The sequence below is a fragment of the Zootoca vivipara genome, chromosome 4 (genome assembly GCF_965207765.1).
Source record: "Zootoca vivipara chromosome 4, rZooViv2.hap1.1, whole genome shotgun sequence".
In the NCBI taxonomy this organism is placed as follows: Eukaryota; Metazoa; Chordata; class Lepidosauria; order Squamata; family Lacertidae; genus Zootoca; species Zootoca vivipara.
The window spans coordinates 51,549,265-51,573,467 of NC_142587.1; the positions used below are offsets into that span (position 1 = coordinate 51,549,265).

The 24,203-nt window shown below is 40.7% G+C and overlaps 1 protein-coding gene across 2 annotated transcripts in view; it reads left to right on the plus strand.

Annotated features, from left to right (window-relative positions):
• Positions 1-5,494: 5,494 nt before the first annotated feature.
• Positions 5,495-24,203, plus strand: part of RUNX1 (RUNX family transcription factor 1) — a 183,290-nt gene continuing 164,581 nt past the window's right edge. For both annotated transcript variants that reach the window (XM_060273583.2, XM_060273584.2), the window contains exons 1-2: positions 5,495-5,773; positions 5,963-6,082. In XM_060273583.2, the coding sequence (XP_060129566.1) occupies positions 6,025-6,082 (58 nt within the window). In that variant the 5' untranslated portion in view covers positions 5,495-5,773; positions 5,963-6,024. The remainder of the gene's footprint in view (positions 5,774-5,962; positions 6,083-24,203) is intronic.

The following is a 24,203-nucleotide window of genomic DNA, read 5'->3' on the forward strand; positions in this document are numbered from 1 at the left end:
GCTGATGGCTTTGTGTTTTTTTTTTAAAAAAAAAACCGGTATATCTTTTTTTTGCTCAACATTTCTCACATTCTTTATTTATGTATAATGCAAATAACTGTGAAGGATATGGGGAGAAGCTGCAGGAGGCATGCTAAAAGCATTCAAGGATGGGCTTGCATCATCCACAGATGACAAAATCAACCCAGCTGTTGCTTGACACATACCATAGTTATTCTTTGACAGATGACGGAGCTGAAAAACACTAAAATGTCACACATAGCATATATATTCATTTATCTACTTTGCTGGGCCCCAGGCTGGGCAGGGCCGGTACCTGTCACATCTCTTTTCTTTTAGGTTTGCCATTTGTTATCCTTAGTTGCCCTTCTACTAATCTTATTTACTTCGTGAATGTGTGGGTTGCTTCTGTATTTTAAGGAAAACCTCAAAGAATTCATTAAAAGCGGGCCCAAAACAGAACATTAAAAGCCAAGCCATTCCAGCCCCCAACAACAAGCAAGCCTAGCAACAGCATGAAGAAATCTCGTCAAAATCAGGAACTAAAACTCAGCCAATGCAATATTTCAAAGGCTTTCCTAAGTAAAAATGTGTTGACATGGCAGCTGAGCAAAAGAGCCTCAAAAGTAATGAAATCCATAGGTTGGCAGTGAGGAACAAGAAAGCCCCTTGAGGGAACATGGAGAAAGGCACCCCCCTTTTTCAACCAGGTGAAACACCCTCCAGGTGTTTTGGCCTGCAGCTACCGCCAGCCCCAGCCACCATAGTGCCTCTCAGGGACTCTCCCATTCAAGATGGCTGGTGACGAAGTCCGTTTCAGTTTAGTTTTATTACAGCAAAAGCCAGCAATACAGAATACTATAATTCCAAACAAAAGAAAATCAGCAATAACATCACCAGAAATAAAACAATTACACAAAGGGAATTTGCAATATGTTATTCAATAAAAGAGACTTAAGTTTCTTAATAACCAAAGTGCAATATTTGGCCACATCATATGAAACTGGACTTGAGGAATCTTCCAGAAGGAATTTTCGTAAGGTTTCGGAGGAGAATTCCAAATAATATTGTAAGGGTGTAAATTTTGATAAAAGGGGTAAAATAAGTCGAGCTCGTTCTTCACTATAAAATTCGCAAAATAATAGGATATGAGTGACAGATTCTACCTTGTTAGACCCGCATAAATTTGCCGTACAGCACAGCTGAGGGCATTGCCTCAAAATAGGCTCTGGAAAAGGCCCATCTATAGGCTTCGTTAGTGATGTTAGATAAGTAAGGGCTGGTGATGAAGTGATTGTCTGACACTTGTGTGTTATGTGTGCACAAATAGACCTAGACAGAAAAAGATACAGCAAATCAAGTCTTAAGTGAACCGGTGAGGAGGGCTAGATCCCCAACTAGTTCCACCTGTCCAAGGAAGGTGCATCAATAGCAGCCCCCCCCCCATGCTACATAATTTTTTTTTCTAAAAACAGAGCAGATTGCTATGTATTTATTCATTTTAAATGTTTGTATTCTTTCCTTTGTCAGAAAATTATGGAAATCTTTTTAAAAATCAACAAAAAACAAGAGCAAAAATCTCATTAAATAAAAGCAGCAATCATCAAACATCTATGTTTCCATCTATATCAGCAGTACAGAAATTAAAACAAAGTCAAAATGCAATCAATGCCCCAGAGCAGCCACATTTTTACCTAGTAGTAAATAATAATAAAAATCAATGGGATCAACAATTATGGTTCCATGCCTGAGAAGGCCCCATCTTCCATAATTGTCCAGGTTTGCTAAAGATTAGAAACTCCTTATAGACTTTCTGCATGAAAAGAAAATGAACTGATGATCTCTGGGCTTGAAAATTGAATAAAATATGTGTTTATAGAAAGTGGAATTGTTGGGTGTTATATTGGAGTGGCCCCTTCATGGATCAATGCCTTGTCGTGGCGAAGGGGCTTGAATAACTCAGAGAAGCTATGTGCTATGCCATGTAGGGCCACCCAAGATGGACAGGTCATAGTGGAGAGTCTTGACTAAACGTGATCCACCTGGGGAAGCAACTGGCAAGCCACTCCAGTATCCCTGCCAAGAAAACTCCATGGACAAAGACAACAGGCATATAAAAGTTATGACGCTGGAAGATGAGCCCCTCAGGTCAGAAGGCGTCCAACATGCTACTGAGGAAGAGCGGAGGACAAGTACAAGTAGATTCAGAGCTGATGAAGCGGTTGGGCCAAAGCCGAAAGGTCACTCAGTTGCGGATATGCCTGGAAGCAAAAGGAAACTCCGATGCTGTAAAGAAATGCTATGGTCCATGGGGTCACGAAGAGTCGGACACGACTAAACGACTAAACAACAACAACAACATATTGGAGTGGCTGTTTTGAATAACTTTTGAATAGCTGGCAGAATAAAAATGGGAAGTTTTTCTTTCTTTCTTTCTTTCTTTCTTTCTTTCTTTCTTTCTTTCTTTCTTTTTTCCTCTTTTCCTTTTCCTCCTTTTAGTCTATGTTTTTATTTAGATTAGTTTTTATGTCTTTGATAAAAATATATATTTGATATTATGCTTTGTATATTTTCTTCAAACTTTAATAAAATTCAGGGCAGGTGGAGAAGGCCCCATCTCCCGTGTTCTCAATTGGTCAAGGGACATAAAACAGGGTTTCTGAAGCAGCCCAGAGTTCACAACAAAGAATGTGTGGTAGAAATCATTCCTCCAGGTAACCAGTTCCTGGGCCATTTAGGGGTTTAAAAGTAAGAACCAGCACCTTGAATTGGGTCCAGAAATGAATAGGAACTGATGGAGATGGTTCAAAACTGGACGTTGATGCTTTGTCCTGCCGGCAGCAGCATGAAGAATAAATGGAAGTTTGTAGATACTTTTCAAGGGCAGGCTGACATAGACAGTACTGCGCACTGCTTATCAAAGCATATACAGGATGAGTCTTTTAAAAGAGGCCCCGTGGAACATGTGTAGCCTACTCTGTATCCACGGGGCCTCTTTTAAAGGACTCACCCTGTCTAACCATGACATGAAATACAGCATGTGTGCCTGCCACTCAGTGGCGAAATGACAAATTTTTCATGGGTACACTAAATAATTTGAAGCTTAGAGATGAGAACACTGAGAAGGATGGGAACTAGCAATTGGAAGGTGGCTTGTTGTTATTAAGAGATGAGTTAAGACTGAGTTTTTAATGCCCTGCCCACCAGGATTCTGTAGCCAGCATATTGGCAGCAGCTGTTCCTCCTGCCACTGTTGAATCAGAATGAGGGAAGCCAACAAGCAAAAATTCCTTAAAGTTCAGTTTGCCAGACACTACAGTTGTGACTACCAGGGACTTTCCAAGAGGAATGAGGACGACCATCTCCAGTATTAAACATCCTTTCATGGAAATAGATCATATTAACCTCTGTGGAATCTACTTCAGTGTAAGCAGGCTTTAAGAACTAAGCATTACAGAATCAAAATCAAAATCAAGAATGTCCCTATCAATCAGAGACAGCAAAAAAGATTGTGATATTAACTGCTTTCTTATGGTGTGCTTTTTCTGTGAGGAAACTATCAATTCACAATGTAATCAGGGAAACAAAAAACGGCGGAGTTAATGTTGCCAGCCTTCATATCATCTTTGTAGACGTATTTGCAGCACAGAGTTGGTCTGCCAATGGGCCTGGTGCTTGAAGTCAGTGCCCCACAGATATCTTGCCATCTTCCATTCTGTGAACATGAACAAGGCAGTGTAAGACGTCACTGAGACAGACTACAGTTGTGGTGGTCACCTTTGTCCTTCAGAGGGTCACAACGCTGGAGTCATGCATGGATGTCCCTCCCTCCCTCAATGAGCTGAAGAACACCATCAACTCTCAGGTATGTGGGAAAGCCCCACGACAGGAAGAAATCCCAACAGAAGTGCTGAAACCCGACCTCAACTCCTCCCTCATGACGCACCTCCATGGTCTTCTCTTGCAGTGTTGGGAATCAGGATCTGTGCCACAAGCTCAGCAGTGGCAAGCATTTATAGCATCATGTGATAACCAGAGTAATAGAATCATAATTGGGGGGGGGCACCCAGTTGGCCATTGTGAGAGCAGAACGTTGGACAACGTGGCTTTTGGACTGATCCAGTTGGACTCTTCTATGTTATCTCAGACTGAAGGGAAAAACAAAATGGGAAATTGCAAAAAAGAGTCTAATTTCAAAACCCTATACCTGACTGTTGTGGACCCTTTCTCACCTCTCCCTCTGCCCCAAACCAACCATCCACCATTGCAGCTATGGTCGTATCACCCACTTGTATTCTCCAGCTACTGGAATTCAGAGGTAATATCCAGTCATCAGAATTAGTAGCCACTGATAGCTTTATCCTCTATGCTGTCAGGGGATAAGGCAAGCAATCATTCCTATTCCTTCCCTTCTTTAAAAAGTATCTTAAAATTGTCACCATATCTCCTCTCCCTTCCATCTTCATATCTGTAGCTTGGTTCCTTAATTTAGTTTTGCCCCATATGCAACTTACCACCTACACTCTTGATCATTCTCACGGCCCCATGAAATTCACTTTTCTGGATGCCATTTTCAGCTGAAGGTTAAAAAGCAAGAAGCATCTTGCTGGATCACTCCTATTTGAACTGGTTCATTGCTTCTATTATAACCAAATGCTTGGCAAATGCTTAATGGTTTTTAAATATTCCTGTGTGTTAGGCCTTTAGATATTACTAAAGGTGTGGGGAAAATCCTCAGGATTTCACATTTGAAGTAGAGAAAGGCTGCAGTGAGGTATACAGATCAGTGACTAAGGTGCTTAATAGCGTCTTTGTTCTTAAGTGGTTCTTTTCTTTCTTTAGAATTTTCCATTGGCACATGGTGAGGCATAAACTATTCTCTCTTTTTTGCTCCATGGGAAGGAAATATACATTTGGAATATCAAGTCCTAAGTTGAGTACCTTGTACCCAATAATTTCCAAACAAGAAGGTAAATCAAATTTTGAAGGGTTCAACAACAAAAAGGTTTTGCCCCAATAAAAATAACAAGATAATGATAATTATTATTAATTTTTATTATTCATATAGCACTTTAGTTTTCAAAGAGTTCCATAATCCTTACCAGTTAAAGTTTACGCAAGTCTTTAGTTCATTCATAAGATCCCTGACATTTTCTGGCTGTCCATTTTATCCTCTTTTGACTTATTATTGCCTTTTAAAAAATCCAGTTGCCCACCTGCTGAACTTTTTGAAAAGTGATTCCCAATGTTAGATGATGCCATATACATGCTCTTTCAGCAGCAGACTAATGCCAGGGTTTGAATTACTATTGAATAAGCAGCAGTGAAATATCTATGAAAATAATCAGTAGTTCCAGAAACCACAAGCAAAAACAAGGCAGTGTTGTCCTTAATCAGCAAAGCCCATTTGTAGAACAAGGACTGTGAGTCAGGCTCAGCCTCTTTCTGTGTCTCTGTCTCTCTGCATACTGTTTCTTTGCTGAATCTAGGGGAAGGCAGGTGGTGTGAGAAGAGCATTGCTCAAAATGCTTTTTTTTTTAAAGTTGACATCACTGAAATCATGTGATTGTCAAGAACCAATCGAAAGAGGCTGTGGAAAGAGGAACGGTTAAATTTGTAATATTGGTTGTGTGAAACACTTCTTTGGGCCTCATAAACAACCACAGAACCACAAGTTGGGTACAGAGGCAGTCACACAAGAGCGGGTCCGGGATATTGGTCAGCAGGCAGGGCGAATCATTTTGACTGCAAACCACAAGAGTTTCATAGAGTGGTAAGCATCATGAAACCACAAGTGATCCGCTATTTCTCTCTCTCTCTCTTTTACAAAACAGTTCAGTGGTTGTGTGAGAGAAAAAGTACCTTATGACTGAATTTATTTTACTTTGCAGATACAAACATGCAAAGTGCAATGGCAGAGGAGTTTGTTACAATGACCACTCTTGATTTTTTACTTCCCAAGGTAAAAGAAGTAACATATCATCTCCTTTTAAAAAAGAAAATAAGTTTTTAAAAGAGGAAACCATGACTTCAAACAGCTTCTTTGAGTCATTTCCTTCTTACCAGCAGTGCTTCGTGCGAGGTAAGTGCCACTCAATCTTTTAAATATACTTTTTGACTCATCCATGTTTAGGAAAATGCATGTTTGCACTTTTCAAGAAGCTCTTAGGAGCACATGTTTTTCCATGATTGTTTTCTCTGATTCTAATAAAAATCTGAAATGTAAAAGCATTACCAGCTCGATTCTGTTGAGCAATTGTACTGAGGATTCATTTCAGTTGTTCAAGTCGCCAGTACATAATCAACAGTGCTCTGTTTTGTAAATGTGACTGTTACAAATCATACAAATTGCATGCAACAAGCAGAAGCACAAACCACCAAAGGAGACTTTAGCTGTGCTGGCTGAATCAGTGGTTTGCAACTGCACTTATTTAAATAGCCAATAGCACACTGTATGCATCACAGACTAATATGAATAAGGAACAAAGTTGAGCTGTTGCTCCATTTATGTACCAATCCAAATAATGGAAGACGCCTAGGGCTACAATTCGCATATGCATTTTCATCTAGGAGTAAATCCCATTAAAATGAGTGGGGCTTACGTCTGAATGAGCATAAATAATATCAGGTTGTTGGAATCACTCATTTAGGACATTTTTAAAATAGAAAAGGAACTTAACTTCCCACAGTGTTAAAAGTCACTGCACAGTGAGTAGAATGAAGCAAATTTGTTGCGTTTCTTGTTTATTGCGTGGAAAGCTGTGTTGCTTTCTGTATTTAGATATCATTTGTTGCAGATGCTTTCAGAACCATCCAGAGGTGCGGAATAATAAAGCAACCTGTGGAACAATGCCCTATACAAATACTGACTGAAGTTTTCGGCTAGCTCTACTATCCTCAGAACAGATGTTTTGATTGTGATAAATCCTTATTAGTAAGCAAGTTAACTTGTGAAAGAAATAGGCTGTCAGGAAGTTTGATCTTTCCCCAGTAGCATGCCAAGATAAGAGTGATGCAACATGATAAGAATGTTATTCTTATTCTTGCAGTACTCCTGAAAAAAATGCCTGTTATCATAAATGCTATTTTATAAACTGAATTCTTGGCTATTTCATGCTGGTGGTGGTTGGCAGGGGTGTTTGTGTGTGAGAGAGAGAGAGAGAGCATACAAGCGTTGCAAACTCCTTTACTTCGCCGCCTCAGGGGTGTCAATATGAGTCACCAGTTATTTGTATTAATAAGCATGCAAAGGAATGCGGAAGGGTTGCAAGCTGCTTTGTCACAACAAGCCACTTTGCAGCATCGCTCCCTTATGGATTAGAAATGGGGTGAACATAGGGGAGTAGAATGCTATAAAAGCTTTTCTTTGACTCTGCGACTACAAAGATTTTAAGCAACATTTTACTGGCAGGAGAGGATAGTGTAGCTCAACCAGATCATTATGAGCTGGGTGAGTCACACACCTTTTCTTTTTCTGAGACATCTTTTAGTAGCAAGGCTGGGGACTGAGAAACTGCTTAATCTTCCCCGACTCATTTCCTTTGGGTTGCTAACAAGCAAAGGAAGCAATATTCGTAGAATAACAAGGGGTCTTCCTGAGTGTAGTTGGCTTCACTTTTTCTCTTTTTTTGCCCATCCAAATGTTTATTTGCTCTTTTATCTACAGGACAGGAAGGCTTTATTGAGGAAATTTTATTCATTTGGAATGTAATAAAGACTGAACCCTGTAGTGCTCTACTTGACATAGTAGTGTACAGTCAGCCTGTTCTTGAACTCTGACAGGAAGAGAGCCATAAATGAGTAGATAAAGTTTAAACAAATTTGAAACAGCATGTATTAGGGCCTTCATTCTCCATTAGCATAAGCAGGCATAACAGTTCTTCTACAACATTAAGTGCAGTGGTACCTCTACTTACGAATAACTCTACTTACGAATGTTTCTACTTACGAATGGAGCTCCGTCCGCCATCTTGGATGTGGTTTAGATAGGATTTTTTCAACTTACGAATTTTTAGATAGGGTTGCTTCGACTTACGAATTTTTTCTCCCAAAGCATTCCTATGGGATTCGACTTACAATTTTTTTCAACTTATGAATGTGCGTTTGGAACGCATTAAATTTGTAAGTAGAGGTACCACTGTATAAACCTTTTATTATATACCAGACCAATCCTAATACTAAAATACTAAAAATAGATTCCAAGTGCAAAATTGGCTGGAAATCTGCCTTGTGTGAGAACCAGTGCTATTTTTCTAGAAAAAAGTGTCAAAACTCAACTACGAACACCTCCCTTGTTCTCTTGATGCCCACCTGAGAGGTGACAGAACTGAGTTCCAGTGTGTTACGGCTATAAAAAAAAAAACACCTGGTGAGAACCATTAAAATTGTGAGGAACTCAAACATTTCCTCTCCTCTACCACTCAGATTTCATTCAGTTGATCTTGGTCCTATTGGGGGTACAGTTCCCATAAAAGTTTGAAATATTCTGTGCCCCTTACTTTCATTGGCTCATATTTTCACATCTTGCAGCATCATTTGTGATCTTCCCATCTATTTGCTGTAATGTCTGAGAAGCACATGTATTGGGCATGTGCTTTGCTTAGTAAATTTCCTGTATGCTTTCTGTTTTTACTTTCCCCGCTGAACATAGGTACAAGTGATTCCCTAGCAGCTGCATAATTAGCCTTCACTCTCAGCAGTAGTTTAGACTGAGTGGTAGTCAAGATGGTTGCTAAATGATCTTTGGAATTAGCAGCATAGAATGCACATCAAGCACAAGTGATTTCTGATCTTACAAATAGATATGAGAGGAAAGCACATTGGCTGCAGATGGCACAAAGACAGCAAAAAGCATTGCAGGGATCATGCTGGGCTAGTACCGTACTTCATCCATGATACCCTAGGGTTTTTTGTTTTTTGCTTACAGGGTTTTTTATGTGAGATTATTAAAATGAAAGTCTGAAGCATCAAATTCACCCCAACATCTTATGATTATGCCCCCACACTCTGTGTCTGTGGACTAGGCCTTAGTTCCAGAACTGGACCTGTTTTGAGCAATTAAATCAGACATTTTGTTTTGTTTTGCCTATATTTTAGGATGCGAGCTTAATTGCAATGGATAGCTTCAGTAAGTAGTGAATGTATTCATTATTTTCACTGATTAACAGAAATAAATGGGGTTTAAATATGAGAGACTTCAAGACTTGTCCAAAAGTGGTGTGTGGGTGTGTGTGTGTCTGCTTCCTCCTTTTACTGAGTTTCAGACAATTTCCAAAGACCTGACTTGACAAATACCTAGGCTTTGATGCAAGAAAAATAATCATTCCCTCAGTCAAATTGTTCTCACCGCCTTTTCTCAGTAGTGTTTATACATACTAGTCATTAGAAATGTCCAAAATAGTTTGGTTATTTTTCCCGCCAAAATTTATTACACTTTCTCTCTCTCAACTAAAATTATGGCCTAAAGGGTGGAAAAAACAAGTTGTTTTCTGCCATAGATTTCACTTTATCAGCCCATGCAGTCCTCTAGGACGGAAATCCATCATTCTTTTTCAGTGCGATACTCTGTGGAAATTTGGACAAAATGAGAGGAGTGGGGAAGCAAACACTGGTCGCACCCTCTGTGAAAACTGACAGAATCACAAAGCTCGTCATATTAATTGAATGTGGTACACCACAAAGGATATGACCCTCTTTCTATCACACCACACCAGGTCCTCCCTTACACTACTAGGTAAAGAAACAAAAAAATCCATTTAATCTTTCTTTTTGGGAAGCTAGGCTTCTCCAAAAATCACACATTCATTTGTGTACCAAGAAAATTATGAATTAATCCACTTTCTAAATGTTTTTCACTAACAAGTGTATGGCAATGGGATTAAAAAACAAAAAACCTTTAATACCCTGAAGACGGAAAAAACACCACTGTAATAATCTGAAGGTCAGGAAAACCACCATACTACTTTTAATGGTTTTATATTTCTGTGTACCTGATATTTTGTAACAGAGTGGTACATACTTTTATAAACAAATAAATGAAAAAAATAAAAATAAAAATTAGCTATCCTGTGCCAAATATGAATTTATTGCGACAAACTTCCTGAACTCTTGGAGACAGCAAACAGAGCAAACCTATGCCTGTCTACTCAAAAGTAAGTCCCACTGAGTTCAATGGGGCTTCATCCCAGGTACATTGGCCCAGAATTGTAGCCTTCATGTTTGAGCACCGCTTTCTCCTTCTGAATGCCACAGCTGTTAGGGTCATGTCAAGAGATACAGGTCAATCACAAAGCGGGGGGGGGGGGGAATCAAATGCTTTTAAAATCCCATTGCTTATGTGTCTTCTGTCAGTAGGATTGTAAAATGATGAGTGTTGGTTGAATTGTGCCCAGTTATCTATGGCCAGGTGTAAAGAGGAGTTAGATCAGGCATCCCCAAACTGCGGCCCTCCAGATGTTTTGGCCTACAACTCCCATGATCCCTAGCTAACAGGACCAGTGGTTGGGGAAGATGGGAATTGTAGTCCAAAACATCTGGAGGGCCGAAGTTTGGGGATGCCTGAGTTAGATTCTAGGGTATGGTCTTTAGGACGCAGTACAGCTACTTTGATGTATCTAAGCAGAGTCATATCTGCCTTAAAATGGGAAGGTTGCTCAAGAACTCTATGTAGGCTGCTTTGAGAAAGGTGGAATATTGATATAATAAACATAAATAAACAACAATAATAATAAATATGATGATGATGATGATGATCAATATAATAAAGCGTAGTGTGGGTAAGGAAGCAACAGGCAGCATTTGGTATAAGAAGAAGCAAAAACATTCTCCCCAAGACTACAGCATTGTTACCCACTGACTTGGCTAAAGGGACACACATTTGTGGTTCAGCTCCTGACAAAGGTCAGGTATGAGGTGTTGAACTCAGAGGCCTGGAACTGGTCTGGGTCAAGAAATGGATCTGCTCTAAACATTCCATCAGTGAAGCACCCAAAAACTTTAAGAATACCACTGAACTCCATTATACAGTAGGTTAGCAGAGCTATCTGCTATACATCCGACAGAGTCAGTGAGAACAGGCAGGAATAGGAAGTGGACTGCTGCAATTTCCTGCTGAAAGATACAGGCACTTGTATCACTAGCAATTCACATTGTGCAACGCTTGCCGTCTAATTAATAACCTGTGGATCAAAATACATAAGCAATATGGCTTCTTGATTTAGTTCGAGGACCATGCAAGTCTACCTTACTCCCAGCTACCTCCAGCTACTATTTGAAACCAAAAAATGGCTATATTTTTTCTTTTTGACAGAAGTAGAACAAAATTGCAGGCATCATTGCCCTTCCAGAATGAATAAAGCCTGACACATCACAGGTATATTGGTCTACCGGCTTTTTACCAGCAACTTAAAAATGTGGAGTTTTTTAAAATGAAATTTCTATAAAATTATAAGATGCAATGGTTTTTTTTTCTTTTCTTTTCAAGTAAAATCATTCCCCCTGTTTACTATCAGTCACAGCATACTTCTGTGTCCCTCCGCCGCCACCACTCTGGCTACTCTCCTTTCTCCCATCACTGGATTATGGTATTATAAATTTAGAGATATTTAGAGACATTTCAACCCCTAAGTAGGTTTGAAAGGAGCTGTTCATTTCATTTCTCTTAGTTTCTCTCTCTCTCTCTTAAGCCTTAAATCTGGTTTTCCACATTTCTGTAGCAACTTGCAAATTTTCCTTTAAAAATCCTCATGAAAATGCCTCAGCATTTAATTGCAAATCTCTCTTAATAAACACATAAAGCAATTTTCCTTGGGGTGGTCAGGGACTTGAAACATGCTTCATGGAGAAAACCTGGGTTCAAAGAACACACTGAATGACAAGAATAGAATTATCATAGATTTTAAAAATAATTTAAGATATTATTTGATATTTCATCTGAAAACACACAATCCTGTAGTAGCAAATGATGATTCTTAACATGTGGGATATAATGAGGCTTTTCTTTGTTATGCACACCTAACTCATTCATATAGATTAATTCCTACAAATATGACTCACTCAATAACTTCTCCAAGTATGTAGAATCCAGCCCACTCATAGGAACATTTGTCTCTAGAATAGTTAGTCAGCATTGGTGTTACATGTCCTCCAAAATCCCTAAGGGCACATTATTGAAAAGCCTTCAAAATATCCTTATGGATGGCAGATGATTAAATCAATGTATTATTATCCACAGTGCATATTCTAAGCATCTTAATCTAAGCAAGTACAGGCAGACTCTTGATGACCTGGAAACATAAGGCTAAAATAACCATATTGACAGGTGTCTGTCTAGACTTTCCTTTCAATTCTCCATTAATGTATACACTACTGTTTAGCTCTTTGTACGTTAGAAACTTTCTTCGCATATCCAGCTTAAAATGTTTGTTGAGTGTGGTATGGCAGAAAGACGGAATATAAATGCAGGAGGTAAATTCTGTTGAAACTGAATGAAATTATCTCTTGCCCTCTTGTCGTTCTCTGGCCCTATGCTGCAACACCCACACTGCCAACGCTACCCAAATAATCTTTTGTTTTTAAATGTTGCTGGAATGGTATGTGAGCAGCTGCAACACACAAACTCCCACACAGCATCTGGATATCTAAAACACATTCATGCATTATCTCAGTCCCATCCCATGATGTGCAGAAACACTGTCATCTGTACTTAAAGGGTATTGGAATGAATCATAGAAACTTAGTGACCCATCCAAGGTCACATGGGAAGTTTGTTATGGAACAGGGTGGGGAAAAACATTTCTGGCCAGCAGGCTGGATCTTTATCTCCCCAGCCCTTGATAGGCCAAATTTGATAGGTGGGTAGGGGCTCCAACCAGTCAATCACTTGACGCCACTGTGATTATTAGGAGATGTTTTGCTTTAATGCCCTAATTGTCAGGACTTCAGAGCTCAGTGTGGCCTGTTGGAAAACCTTTTGGAAAACCCACTTAACACTTCTGATTGTTCCTTTGAAGCACTCGCCATACCCACCCCTGACATCAAGTATGACATCAGCTGTCAGGCAGGTGAGCACAGTTTTCACCCAAATGAGGAACTCTGCTGAGCCATGTTTGATCCACAGGCTGGATCAAACATAGCTGGAGGTTCCCCACCACTGTTGTGGAGCAAAGGCTGAATCACAACCCTAACCACCTAAGTCATTAAACCATTTTTGTTTGTCCTATATCCTTTTCTCTAGGTTCTAAACTAGCGATAATCTAGCAGTTAACTTTGCGACAAGGCATGTTTATCCCTGTTTTAGGGTGCTAAGCATCTAAATGAAAGAAAGGGCTACTCAGAAAAACACTAAATTATCTTGTGGAAAGGAAATGGAACTGGCGAAACTAACAAAAGGCTTGGCATGGTTGATGTGTGGGGAGAGGGGGGGGGGAGAGAAGGCTTGCACAATGTCTGGTTTTTACACAGTCTTCTCACTGTTAGAGATGCTCCCTTTTTCATTGGGAAGGCCTGAGTGCCTCTGAAAGAGCCATTACAGGAATTACTGGAAAGAAGGGAGTAAAATATCAAAAAGAAAACAGTGTGCTAGTTTGGTAAAACTAAGCATTCCAGACAAGGCCTGAAAACTAGATCCAGTGTCTGAACATTGAAATGGTGGTGCATTTTCTTCCGGTGCTCAACGATGATTGTTAATTCATAATTGTTTGCTCTGTGTCCTGTCACTATCAATGGAAGAAAGCCGCCTCTGGGTCATAGCTGCCAAGTTATCCCGTTTTTTAAGGGATTTCCCCTTATGCTGAATAGGCTTCCTCGCGAGAAAAGGGAAAACTTGGCAGCTATGCTCTGGGTTTGGTGTTATGCCTAAAGAGAAGGGGCTGCAGCTCAGTGGTACAACATGGCTTCTGCATTCCTTTGTCTCTGGTTAAAGGAACTCCAGCTGGGAGACTCTAGAGAGTTGCTTTCAGTTAGCACAGATCGAGGGGGGAAACCTCAGGCACATCCAAGCCTCCTTCTCTCTAGGCTTTGGGATTCTCCCCAGGCCCTGTCATTCACTAGCCGTGCTTCACACTGCCCTTGAGTGCTTTTGCCTTCCTGGAGTGTGACCATTTTACTCACTTACTGTAATTGCTGGGGGAAGAGGATTCTGATTCACCATGGAGCTATAGTTTACAAAACCAGCCCAGGAGTCTTTGTAATGCTAATGTTTGGGCAGGGCCATATCGGCAGGCCGGAGGAGAGAGTGGTTAAGTCTTCCTTCACCTGCTAATTGTCTCCTGGAAATTGCACATTTTAGCTCACTTCTCTCCAGTACAATAACCGACTGAAGATGAAATCTACAGTTAAACAAGGAGAAAATGGTACCCTGACTGCCACTTCAGGTAAAGAGCTATATAGGTCTGACCTGAGCCACTTCTGACCTGTGTACTCCCCTTCCCCCCCCCCAAAAAAGTGTCTTATTCCTCTCTTCCCTGTTCATCATGCTGGTCCTTGCTGTTTCATCAGTGCTGGCCATTCAGTGCCACTACACCTTACCAGGCATGTCAAACCTGCGGCCCTCTAGATGTTTTGGACTACAATTCCCATCTTCCCCAACCACTGGTCCTGCTAGCTAGGGATCATGGGAGTTGTAGGCCAAAACATCTGGAGGGCCGCAGGTTTGACATGCCTGCCTTAGACGCAATGTATCCATCCTTGTACAGGGAATCTGTGTTAAATTTGGATGGTCATCTCATGGAAACCTCTGTCTTCCCTCAGTGTGTATTATATGAGAGCCTCCAAAACCTCAGTTACAGGGGCGGAGAAAGAGGGTGGTGGGGGTGTCACCACTGAGGGGGGTGACAAAATGCCAGGCGGCACTCACCGCGGGGCCTGCAGCGCGTCCGAGCCACATGTCTTTCCTGGGAGAGACATGGTGGCTTGGGCGCCCACCGGCTCCACACTGCCCCAAAGGGTCTGCCCGCTGCCTCCCCCTCAGTTGTAGGGCGGTTGAGTGGGAGGAGGCAGGAAGACTCTTTGGAGGCCCCGCAGAGTGTCCTGCCCTGGCTTGCCCCACCCCGCGGGTGGCTGGCCCTGCCCCTGGGCGCAGGGCACGCATGCTGCCCCAGGCACCTGATCGGTATGGTCCACCGCTGCTCACTTACTAGCATTCCTGCCCCTGGTGTGATAAGGGATTTAGAGTTGGAATTGAAGCTAAAAAATTAAAATAAGAATGTGCCAATATAAATGTTTCCAACTCAATTGCTTTATTGCTGCATAGAGTCTAGTGTAACTGACCAGATCATTGTTATTACAAAGCATCAGTGTGTATTTTATGCAGACATGAGAGCTAACAAGAATACCTTCATATTAGATGATATCTGGGAAGGCAGAAAACACCTGCAGTTGTGAGAGGCTGACAAGTTGTCCTTTGTTAGTTTGGCAGTGGTTGCCACTTTAGCATGAAAGTGAAGCTGTGTGAAACTTGGCAGTATTCTTTCACAGAGATCTGCAAGAGCCCTTGGGTTTTTGAGAAAGAGATATTCTCTCTCTCTCTCTCTCTCTCTCTCTCTCTCTCTCTCTCTCTCTGCTATAAATTCTGTTGGTCCTTAATTACAGAGTAAATTTCATTTGTCTATCCTAATTTTTCTCCAAATTCAAAACATTTTCCCTGGTTTCCACACATATCGTAAGCAGGCCTAAGATCTGTATCCTTATCAAATAGTTTCAGCATTTCAGTTGACCTTTCTGGTAAAGAGCAAGCACCTTTATCCTTTTAGTTCTTTGATGATGGCATGTAATGGAATGTAAAAACATGTAGCTGCCTGAACTTTTAATTTGCTTCTTTATGGTCCTTAAAGGAGAGAAGTGCCCACCTGCTACAGCAGCTTTAAAGCTTCAATCACATTACCACAAGGTGCCACAGGTGCAAATCTTATCCCAACGACAAATGTATTGCACACTTTAAAATGTGGTCACCGTCCCATTTTCCTTGATCACAATTTAGATCAATTTTATGGTCCACATCTGTGGCATACAAAGGATGCATGCCATTGTGAGATATTCCATCAATGTACTTAAAAAAGCAATATGCAGGCTAATTCTCAAGACTTAGCAAGCGAAAGCTGTGTGGAAGTGAATTTTCTATAATTAACTATGAAGCTGGGACTGGAAGGGAAGCTTTGTTCTAAAGCAGCAATAATAGTTGGAGGAAAGGTGCAAAGCTGCTGGGGGTTTCAGAATGGATTGTAGAAGTCTCTTTTACAACAGCATTCCCTTTAATAATAAGCTCAGGTAGTGAGTGACAACAGGATTGGAGCTACTGAGAAAGGGCAGTGTCACCATGGTTGAGAAAACCCTGAGGCCTACAGAGGTACAAACCATTAAAAAGCAACTTTCGTGTGCAACACCCTCCTAAGAATGCTGCTGCATGCTCCATAGCCATAGAATGCTGAGGGTTTTTTTGGGGGGGGGCGGAAAACCATGGGAAAAGTGAAATGGCCTACTGAAGTTCCCTACAACTTAAAGCATTCTGGAAAGAGGACAAGACCCTCCCAGAGGCTTTTTGAAATGCAGAATAGCAGCACTTCTGACAGGTGAGTGCTCATGGCAACATTTTCTTGCAGGACAAAGTTGTACTAAGTTTATTTCTATTTGCATGCTTTGCTTTCTTGCACCTTTGTAACTTTGTTCATTCCCAAATACCTATGTCAGCATTTACCTTTAGGAACCAGTGGTTAAGATTTTGAACAATGAGGAAGGAAGTCCCTGGTTCAAATATTAGTTGAACCACGAACTGACTACCTCTAGGTGGCCTCTGACAAGTCATTAGTTTCACTTAACAATAATGGGTTACCTTGCAGGACTCTTGTAGTGGTTACGAAGACAATTTATGTGTCTTTAGAAACATGTATGTTCACATTTAGAACCCCAGATCAATTTTTGGTCATGCATTTCTGTTCTTTTCAACCACAGCACAGCCAGCAATGACTTGCTTCTCTACACATCTTTATAGGTAGATAGCACAACAGATGTTTAACAGACTGAAACATTCCAACATGTCTTATTGATTCATAATAATTTTAAAAACAGTAAAATGAGGTGTCAGTGATCCTGCTTTAGAGATATCTAGAAGTGCTCAAGTGCTGTTATTTCATTACATCATATAACATAGGCCTTCCATTCTGTGATACAGTTGGTTAGTTGGTTTGTTTTAGTGGGAAAGCACCTTTTTAAAAAATAAAAAAGTTTAACGTAATACTTTCCAATTTTGGCTGTTGTCAACAATACCGTATTTGAAGTTTTGTTCTGTTTTTAATGTTCTGTTGAAAGCTGCCCAGAGAGGCTTTCCCCAGATGGGCAGGGTAGAAATAATAAATTTATTATTATCAGTCCATGCGGTCTCTGAAATGTCACCTTAGGGTGGGTATATTACTTAGCGCGTTCATTGGATTCATTTCGTTGAATTGGTTCATTTTATTGATTTCAGGGGCATTTCTGGCTGAAGACTAGTTTATAACCAAGAGGAACAAATTGGTTTATGGGTTTCACTTTACACCTGTAAATGAAGGAAAATAAAAACTACACCAGCTAATTGCATTTGCTATAAAAACCTGTGTGTGCCCCCCCCCCACTTTTTCTGATGACCTGCCTCAGATCAGGTTTTCTCCCACCCACCCCTTTGCAAGATCTATTAAATTTAAATTCCCTTGTATAAACTGGTGATTATGTTTCAGGCTGCCTGCTGACTGGAAGGCTCCTTTGGATGCTCCTATTATATTTGCCTCCTTCCCCCTTTCACTCCCTGCCTCTCCCTGTTTCCATCACTCGCCCATAACAGTTCCTTTCTCTCTGTAGGGCCCTCACCCTACACAAGGCTGCCTCTGGGACCATGTTCGCAGAGCTTTTGTGTGCTGTTGTGCTGGGGAGAGACCGCAGCAGTTTGAGATCAAAAGTATTAGTTAAACAGAAGCGGTTGGAGGTTTGTTGTGTGTGTTTCTTCCCCCTCCCCTGACTGCTTCATCTCGACTTTCAGCTTTCAAAAAAAAAAAAAAAAAAGCCCTGTCCTGCCAGCAGAATTAGCAAATGCAGCAGACCTTTGCTGCAGACTGCTGTTATGGATCAGGTGTGACAACCCCCTTCTGTGTCAGGCAGGATTAGCAAGTGTTGTAAAAGTCACGGTACACAAATTTAGACACTGGAAGGCCGTCAGTTTCTGGGGTTTTCCTCTTGATGCCGTGCAAAGAAGTGTTAATCTCATCTGCTGCCTTCAGTGTTTGTTATGACGCAGAGAGATCCTTGATGTGGTGTTTCTGGAAGTTTACTATGGCAAGATGGCTTGGTTTGGGCGTGCACATTTTTAAGGTTATTTCTTTGCTGGTACTTGCATTTAGACTTATAAATGCAAGTAAACCATCAGTTTTTCTTCTACTTTCTCTTCTCTCAATACTGCCCTTCGAATGCTAGGACTCAGCAGACTAGATGGGATTTGGGAGCAGGCTTTTGATCCAAGGGGAGGAAGGAGCTTGTTGTCTCTGATCATGGCTGGCAGCTGCACCCTGGTGTGGTCCCGTGAACAGTGTTGCACTTGGAGACCCGAGATTCAAATCCCTTCAGTACTCAAAACACAGCCTCATGTGTGATCTGAAGCTTGTAATGTATGGATTAGGATCTCAAACTTTTAGCATCTTAAAATGAGATAAGAAGTAAGCTCTCTTAAAATGAGATTATAAGGGCACATTTTGAAATGCATGAGGTCTTGGCCATTGGATACAATGGTTGATGCTCTTAAGCTAGTTTGTTGCATTGCATGCCCCCACTAGTACATTGTATCTGATTGACTGTTTCTTATTTGTCTTGCAAATAGATGTTTGACCCTAAGCCTAGTTTCAAGAATGTGAGATGGACTCAGTTTCTAGGGAGGTCCTCTGAACCAAACAATTGTGTGTATCCATAAGCATGCTAGGTGGTGGACTCTCTTTCCTTGGAGGTTTTTAAGCAGAGTTTGGGTGGTCATTTAATGTAGCAAAAAATGGGCTTTACTTGTCTTTTTGTGAGTGTTAAAATGTGAGTCTGATGTATATCTTTTTGTAATACTATTACATTATTTTTCATAACTTTATAATAAATGGTTATTTTTTAGTCTCACTGTTCATGCTTATTACTTGTCATTGTCAATCCATGCAAAAATACAAATTGTAATTTATTTATTTTGGTTCCTTTTTCTCGGAAAAGTGTATGGGTAGGTTGGGGGGTGTATCATAAGCACACCCTGCTAATTACACCCTGAACAGTGTGATCTGGGTTAACAGTAATTAGATGTTAACATGCTACCTAGGTGACAAGGGGGGAAAAACAAAGAACAGTAACTCTGGATCTGTCACCTCTGAAGAAGTGTGCATGCACACAAAAGCTCATACCAATGACAAACTTAGTTGGTCTCTAAGGTGCTACTGGGAGGAATTTTTTTATTTTGTTTGGACAGACAGTAACCCTGAGGTTGGGCAATTACTGTACTTCAATGGGCAATTACTGGCTTATTGTGTTTTCAGCCAGCTTTGAAATCATTATTAAAAAGGTAAACAATGATGTTACTTTTGAAAAACTAAAGAGCTGGATCAGGAATAATTTAAATGAGTGAAGTAAGAGCTGACGCTAAACAGTACAAGTGCTAATCTGCCTAATCATAATCCGAACCAGTACCAGGATCCCTGATGTACAATAACCACTGCCTCCTTCTGCATGTTGAGCCTGGATCCATTTTTGACATTTGTTCACATCAAATGGAAAATTGTGGTGGGTAGTTATCTTACAACTGCCTTAGATTCTGGAAGGTTATCACAGAAAGACACAGCTTCATGGACTCAGGTGTACTAAGCCCTTACCCTTTACAGTGGGTAACCTACTCTGCTGTTCTTAGAATCTAGACATATAAAAGCCAGTTCCCAGGTTTTGTCATGCTCTAGTGTGACTAAGATACCAAAACCAGAATGGGGTTTATGCAGAGGGAAGGGGCAGGGCTGCCCAGTTAGGTGCAGACTTGATTCTCATTGGCTGGGATTCCTAACCCATTGGCGAGCCAAGCTTTACTGTAAGTGAATAAATTGCCTTTCCTTCTTACGGGCGGGGGGGGGGAGTATTACCCTTGAGGGTGTTATTGCTGTGAGGACAAGAGCTGGCCTCCCATCCCTGACAGGGTGCAGCCAAGTTGTCACTGCCCAGGTCTTGCACAGGGACAGAACAAGAGAGGGAGAAAGGCTGCAGTATTTGTGTTTCAGTGTAGCACATGCAAAGGCCCACTTGGGTGGGGAACCGGTAGCCCTCCCGATGGTTTCTGGGCTACGCCTGCCATCATCTCTGCCCATGGGCTGTGCAGGGAGCTGGAGGGCCTGTTATAATGACAGACAGTTTGGTCTCCCCTGGTGCTTAATGCTTGTGATTGTCTGAGTTTTTAAAGAGCGTGACTGCTCTATTCATCCATATTTTTAAATCTGAGGCTTTAGTATCTCTAAAAGACTGCTCAGGCAGCTTCTTCTTTTAACAACCGCCATATTGACTGGGTTTTTTCTCATTACATCTGTGGCGTGCATCTTCAGCTTAGGAGAAGCGTTTTTTGCAATCGAGAGCGAGTAAATGGTTGCGTGTGAGGCTGAGCCGCCCTGCTTCTTTCTGTGAAGTTTTAGGGAAGGAGACACCTTAGATGCCGGCATCCTGTTCAATGAAAAACAACTGTCAGTTATAGCAGGCTTGTAAGAGTGAGAAAACCACAGCCTTCTGAGCCGAGCTGATAACAAGCCTCAGCAGCTTTTGCAGAAGTTCCGTCCCTTCAAGGTACTGATGAAAATATGCTTGAGTGTCGGCGGGTCTTTCCTGTTTCAGGCTTTTTTAGCCCAGCTATTTCATGCTGCTAAGTTTGCAACACTTTTTCAGTTACATGCTCATCTGTCATGTTCGTAGCCAGCATTTTGACTCAGCCAATAATTGTTCATCAGGTGCCTTTTCAAAGGAACTGCCTTTTCTCCCTCTGCAAGTAAATAAACTGAAGCACTTTTTCATAGGTGTTTTGTTTATTATTCAATAAGAAAAGGAATTCAAGCACACCTTGAAGTTCTCATCATCTTAGAATCATAGAGTTGGAAGAGACCACAAGGGTCATCCAGTCCAACCCCCTGCCAAGCAGGAAACACCATCAAAGCATTCTTGACATATGCCTGTCAAGCCTCTGCTTAAAGACCTCCAAAGAAGGAGACTCCACAACACTCCTTGGTAGCAAATTCCACTGCCGAACAGCTCTTACTGTCAGGAAGTTCTTCCTAATGTTTAGGCGGAATCTTCTTTCTTGACTTGGGATTCAGAATCCTGCCAGTTTTGTTATTAGGAATATATGCAGTTGTCCATTTTCTGCGGTGGCCTTTAGCTCTTGCAGGGAGGGACTGTTAAGGAGTTGTGGGCTAAGGTGTGCTAAAATGCTTACATAAGGAAATCAGGATGTACTTTGAGCAGCTATTTTAGAAAGCATTGAAGGGGTTTTGCATTATTTGTTTTTCAGCTTTCAATACAGAATAATCAGCCAATTCATGCTTGTCTGCCTTCAGCGATAAAAAGTAAATTAGGTCTGCACCTTCACTCGACCTTCCTTTATTTTCACAATCCACAGTCTTTATTCCATGACAGGTATGCAGAGAGTGGCATGGGTTTCTGTGGCAGCTTCTTCCCATGTAACCTTCAGAAGCTAAAGCCATGAAGGCAGAGTGAATTTCAAGCCCTTCCAGTCTACCCTCCTTCCTGGCAGGGAGATAAAAAAAATATCTACAAATCAACCTACAAATGGCTTTCAAACATCAGTGTAGCAGTGGCAGGAAAACACTCTGGAGAAGAGTCTTTCCATACCACTACAGAAATATTCTTCTAAGGATCACCATATGCCTCGAGAGGCAGGTGATGACCTGGGATATAGGGCCTTTTATGTGGTGGCTCCCTGTCTTTGGAGTATATTTCCCAGGGAGGCTTGCCTATTGCCTTTTCAGTGCCAAGTGAAAGACCACTTTATTTGCCAGGACTTTAAAAATGTTTTTAGATTCTATTTCAATAAATGTTAAACCTTACTTGGCCCTGATTTTAATATGTGGTTTTACTGTTCTTGGGTTATTTTATAATTGTATGGCATATTGATGACTGTATCATCGTTTCTATTCTTTCTTATGAGCTGTTTTGGGATCCCTTTTTGTGAAGTGTGGGATAAGTACGGATAAGATGAATGAAATATAAGAAAGGATGAGCAAATCTGTCAACTTCAGCTTTTCTCAGTTTACTAACAATTTTTCCTGATAGAATGCATTTTGGTACAATATTATATATGCTTGCATACCCATTTATGTGTGCCCTTTCCCCTAATACACATTTCTTTGACAAGGCAGCTGCATCACAAAATTGGGAGAAATTCAAAAATGGGGAAAGCTGCATTTCAATTCACATATTGATTTAGGAAGTGGAAATTAGGCATTAAAATGCAAACCAAACTCATTTCTCTCTCATTCTGAAAAAAAAAAGTCTTTACTTGGTATACCCACCCTCTACAGAAGAGTCAAACTATTAGGCTATTTCTCTTAGATAAATAAATTAGAATAAACATTCTAATTTATTTTAAGTAAACCTGGTTCAGCCTCTTCTAAAATATCCACACTGTGTGTGAAATCACCTCTTTTCAAATCACCAGATGTTTTTGGATTGCTGTGGTGTTTTATTTCCAGCTTTGATTTTCATCTTGCAGTAGCTAAAGAAGCGCCTCGTGTCTTTGCTGGCGAATTATGTACAAAGCGATGCTGCAGAAGAATGGGTTTTTCTCTTGTGGGAAGGCAAAAGCCACGTACACCACTAATGCCACCACAATCATTCCTCCCTTTGCTGCTGATAGGGCAGAGTGGAGATGAACAGAGTGCTGTGTGTTAGGCCACAGATCTTGCTGGTTGACCTCATTTCTGTTTTCCTGACAATCCTGCAGCCTTTCAAGATATCAAATTTAATGCTGGCTTGTCTCCTATAATGTTTCTGTGCATCCATCAGAACACCAAGAGAACTATGGGACAGCAGAAGAAAATCTGAGGCTAAAACAAAGTTACTCGGAAATGCCATGTATTTTGCAGATATAGAGGAACTCATGTAAAACATCTTATTTTTATATATTCCTTCCATCTTGGAATTCCTAGATTCATATTTTATTTTAATACAAGGGGAAGATTAGAACACCCCCTCCCCCCCCCCCACAAAAAACCCATGACAACTTGTGGCAGGGTTACTTATCTCTCTTATAGGTTTTTTTTAATATGCATATTCTCTTATTCCAAATATTTTATCTGAATGTTGCACACACAAATATTATCTATCCTAGAAACATTTTTTTTATTTTATTTTTAAAAAGCTTGTTAGAGAAAGTTTCCAATGGCCACTTTCAAATTGAAAAGGTTCCTTGGCAAACAAGGTCAGTGTTTGGTTTCCTTCTTTGAACCCAATGATCAGAAGAGATTATTTGCAGTAAGCCTGCTAGAAGCAACTTAGATAAGACACATCAGGAAGTCTACATTGTCCCATTCTCAATTTGGTTGCTGGGGTATGCTGTAGTTGGTGTATTTTATGAGTATTGTAAAGTACATGGCAAGTTTCTAGGTTCTGTGAGACATAGAAGAATGCCTTCTGTGGGTTTATTCTTAGTACATGTAGGAAAACTGATAAACAAGATTAACAAGACTAGATTGAAAATATTTCAGTAGATTGCAAAGTGCAGCGAGCTTATGTCACAAAAATATAAAGGGATGGGGAGAAATTGGATTCATTGCACATTTAAAGGAGAGCTTGACTAATTTGCAGTATACAAAACAAGATGTGAACCAAAGCACAGCCATCTTTGGACATTTGCACTTCTCTGAATTTTGCAATGTAGTTCTCCAGCTAAGTAATGTGCAAAAAATGCATGTACTGCATTGCAAAATTTAGACAAATGTGAAAAAATGCATGCAAAAAATGTGTATATTAGGATAAATTTGCAGTAAAACGTTGGTGGATTTTCATGAGGTTGTGCAGGCCTATGCTATGCTGTCTAAGTGTTGCAATGAGCTGATTTTGTACTTTTATTGCATTTCCTACAAGCTTAGGTTTGATGTCAACATCCTAGGGACCTCAGATCCTTCTGACATGTTGTAGACCTCCACTGTTGTTAATTGTCAACAGTGCTTAAACGT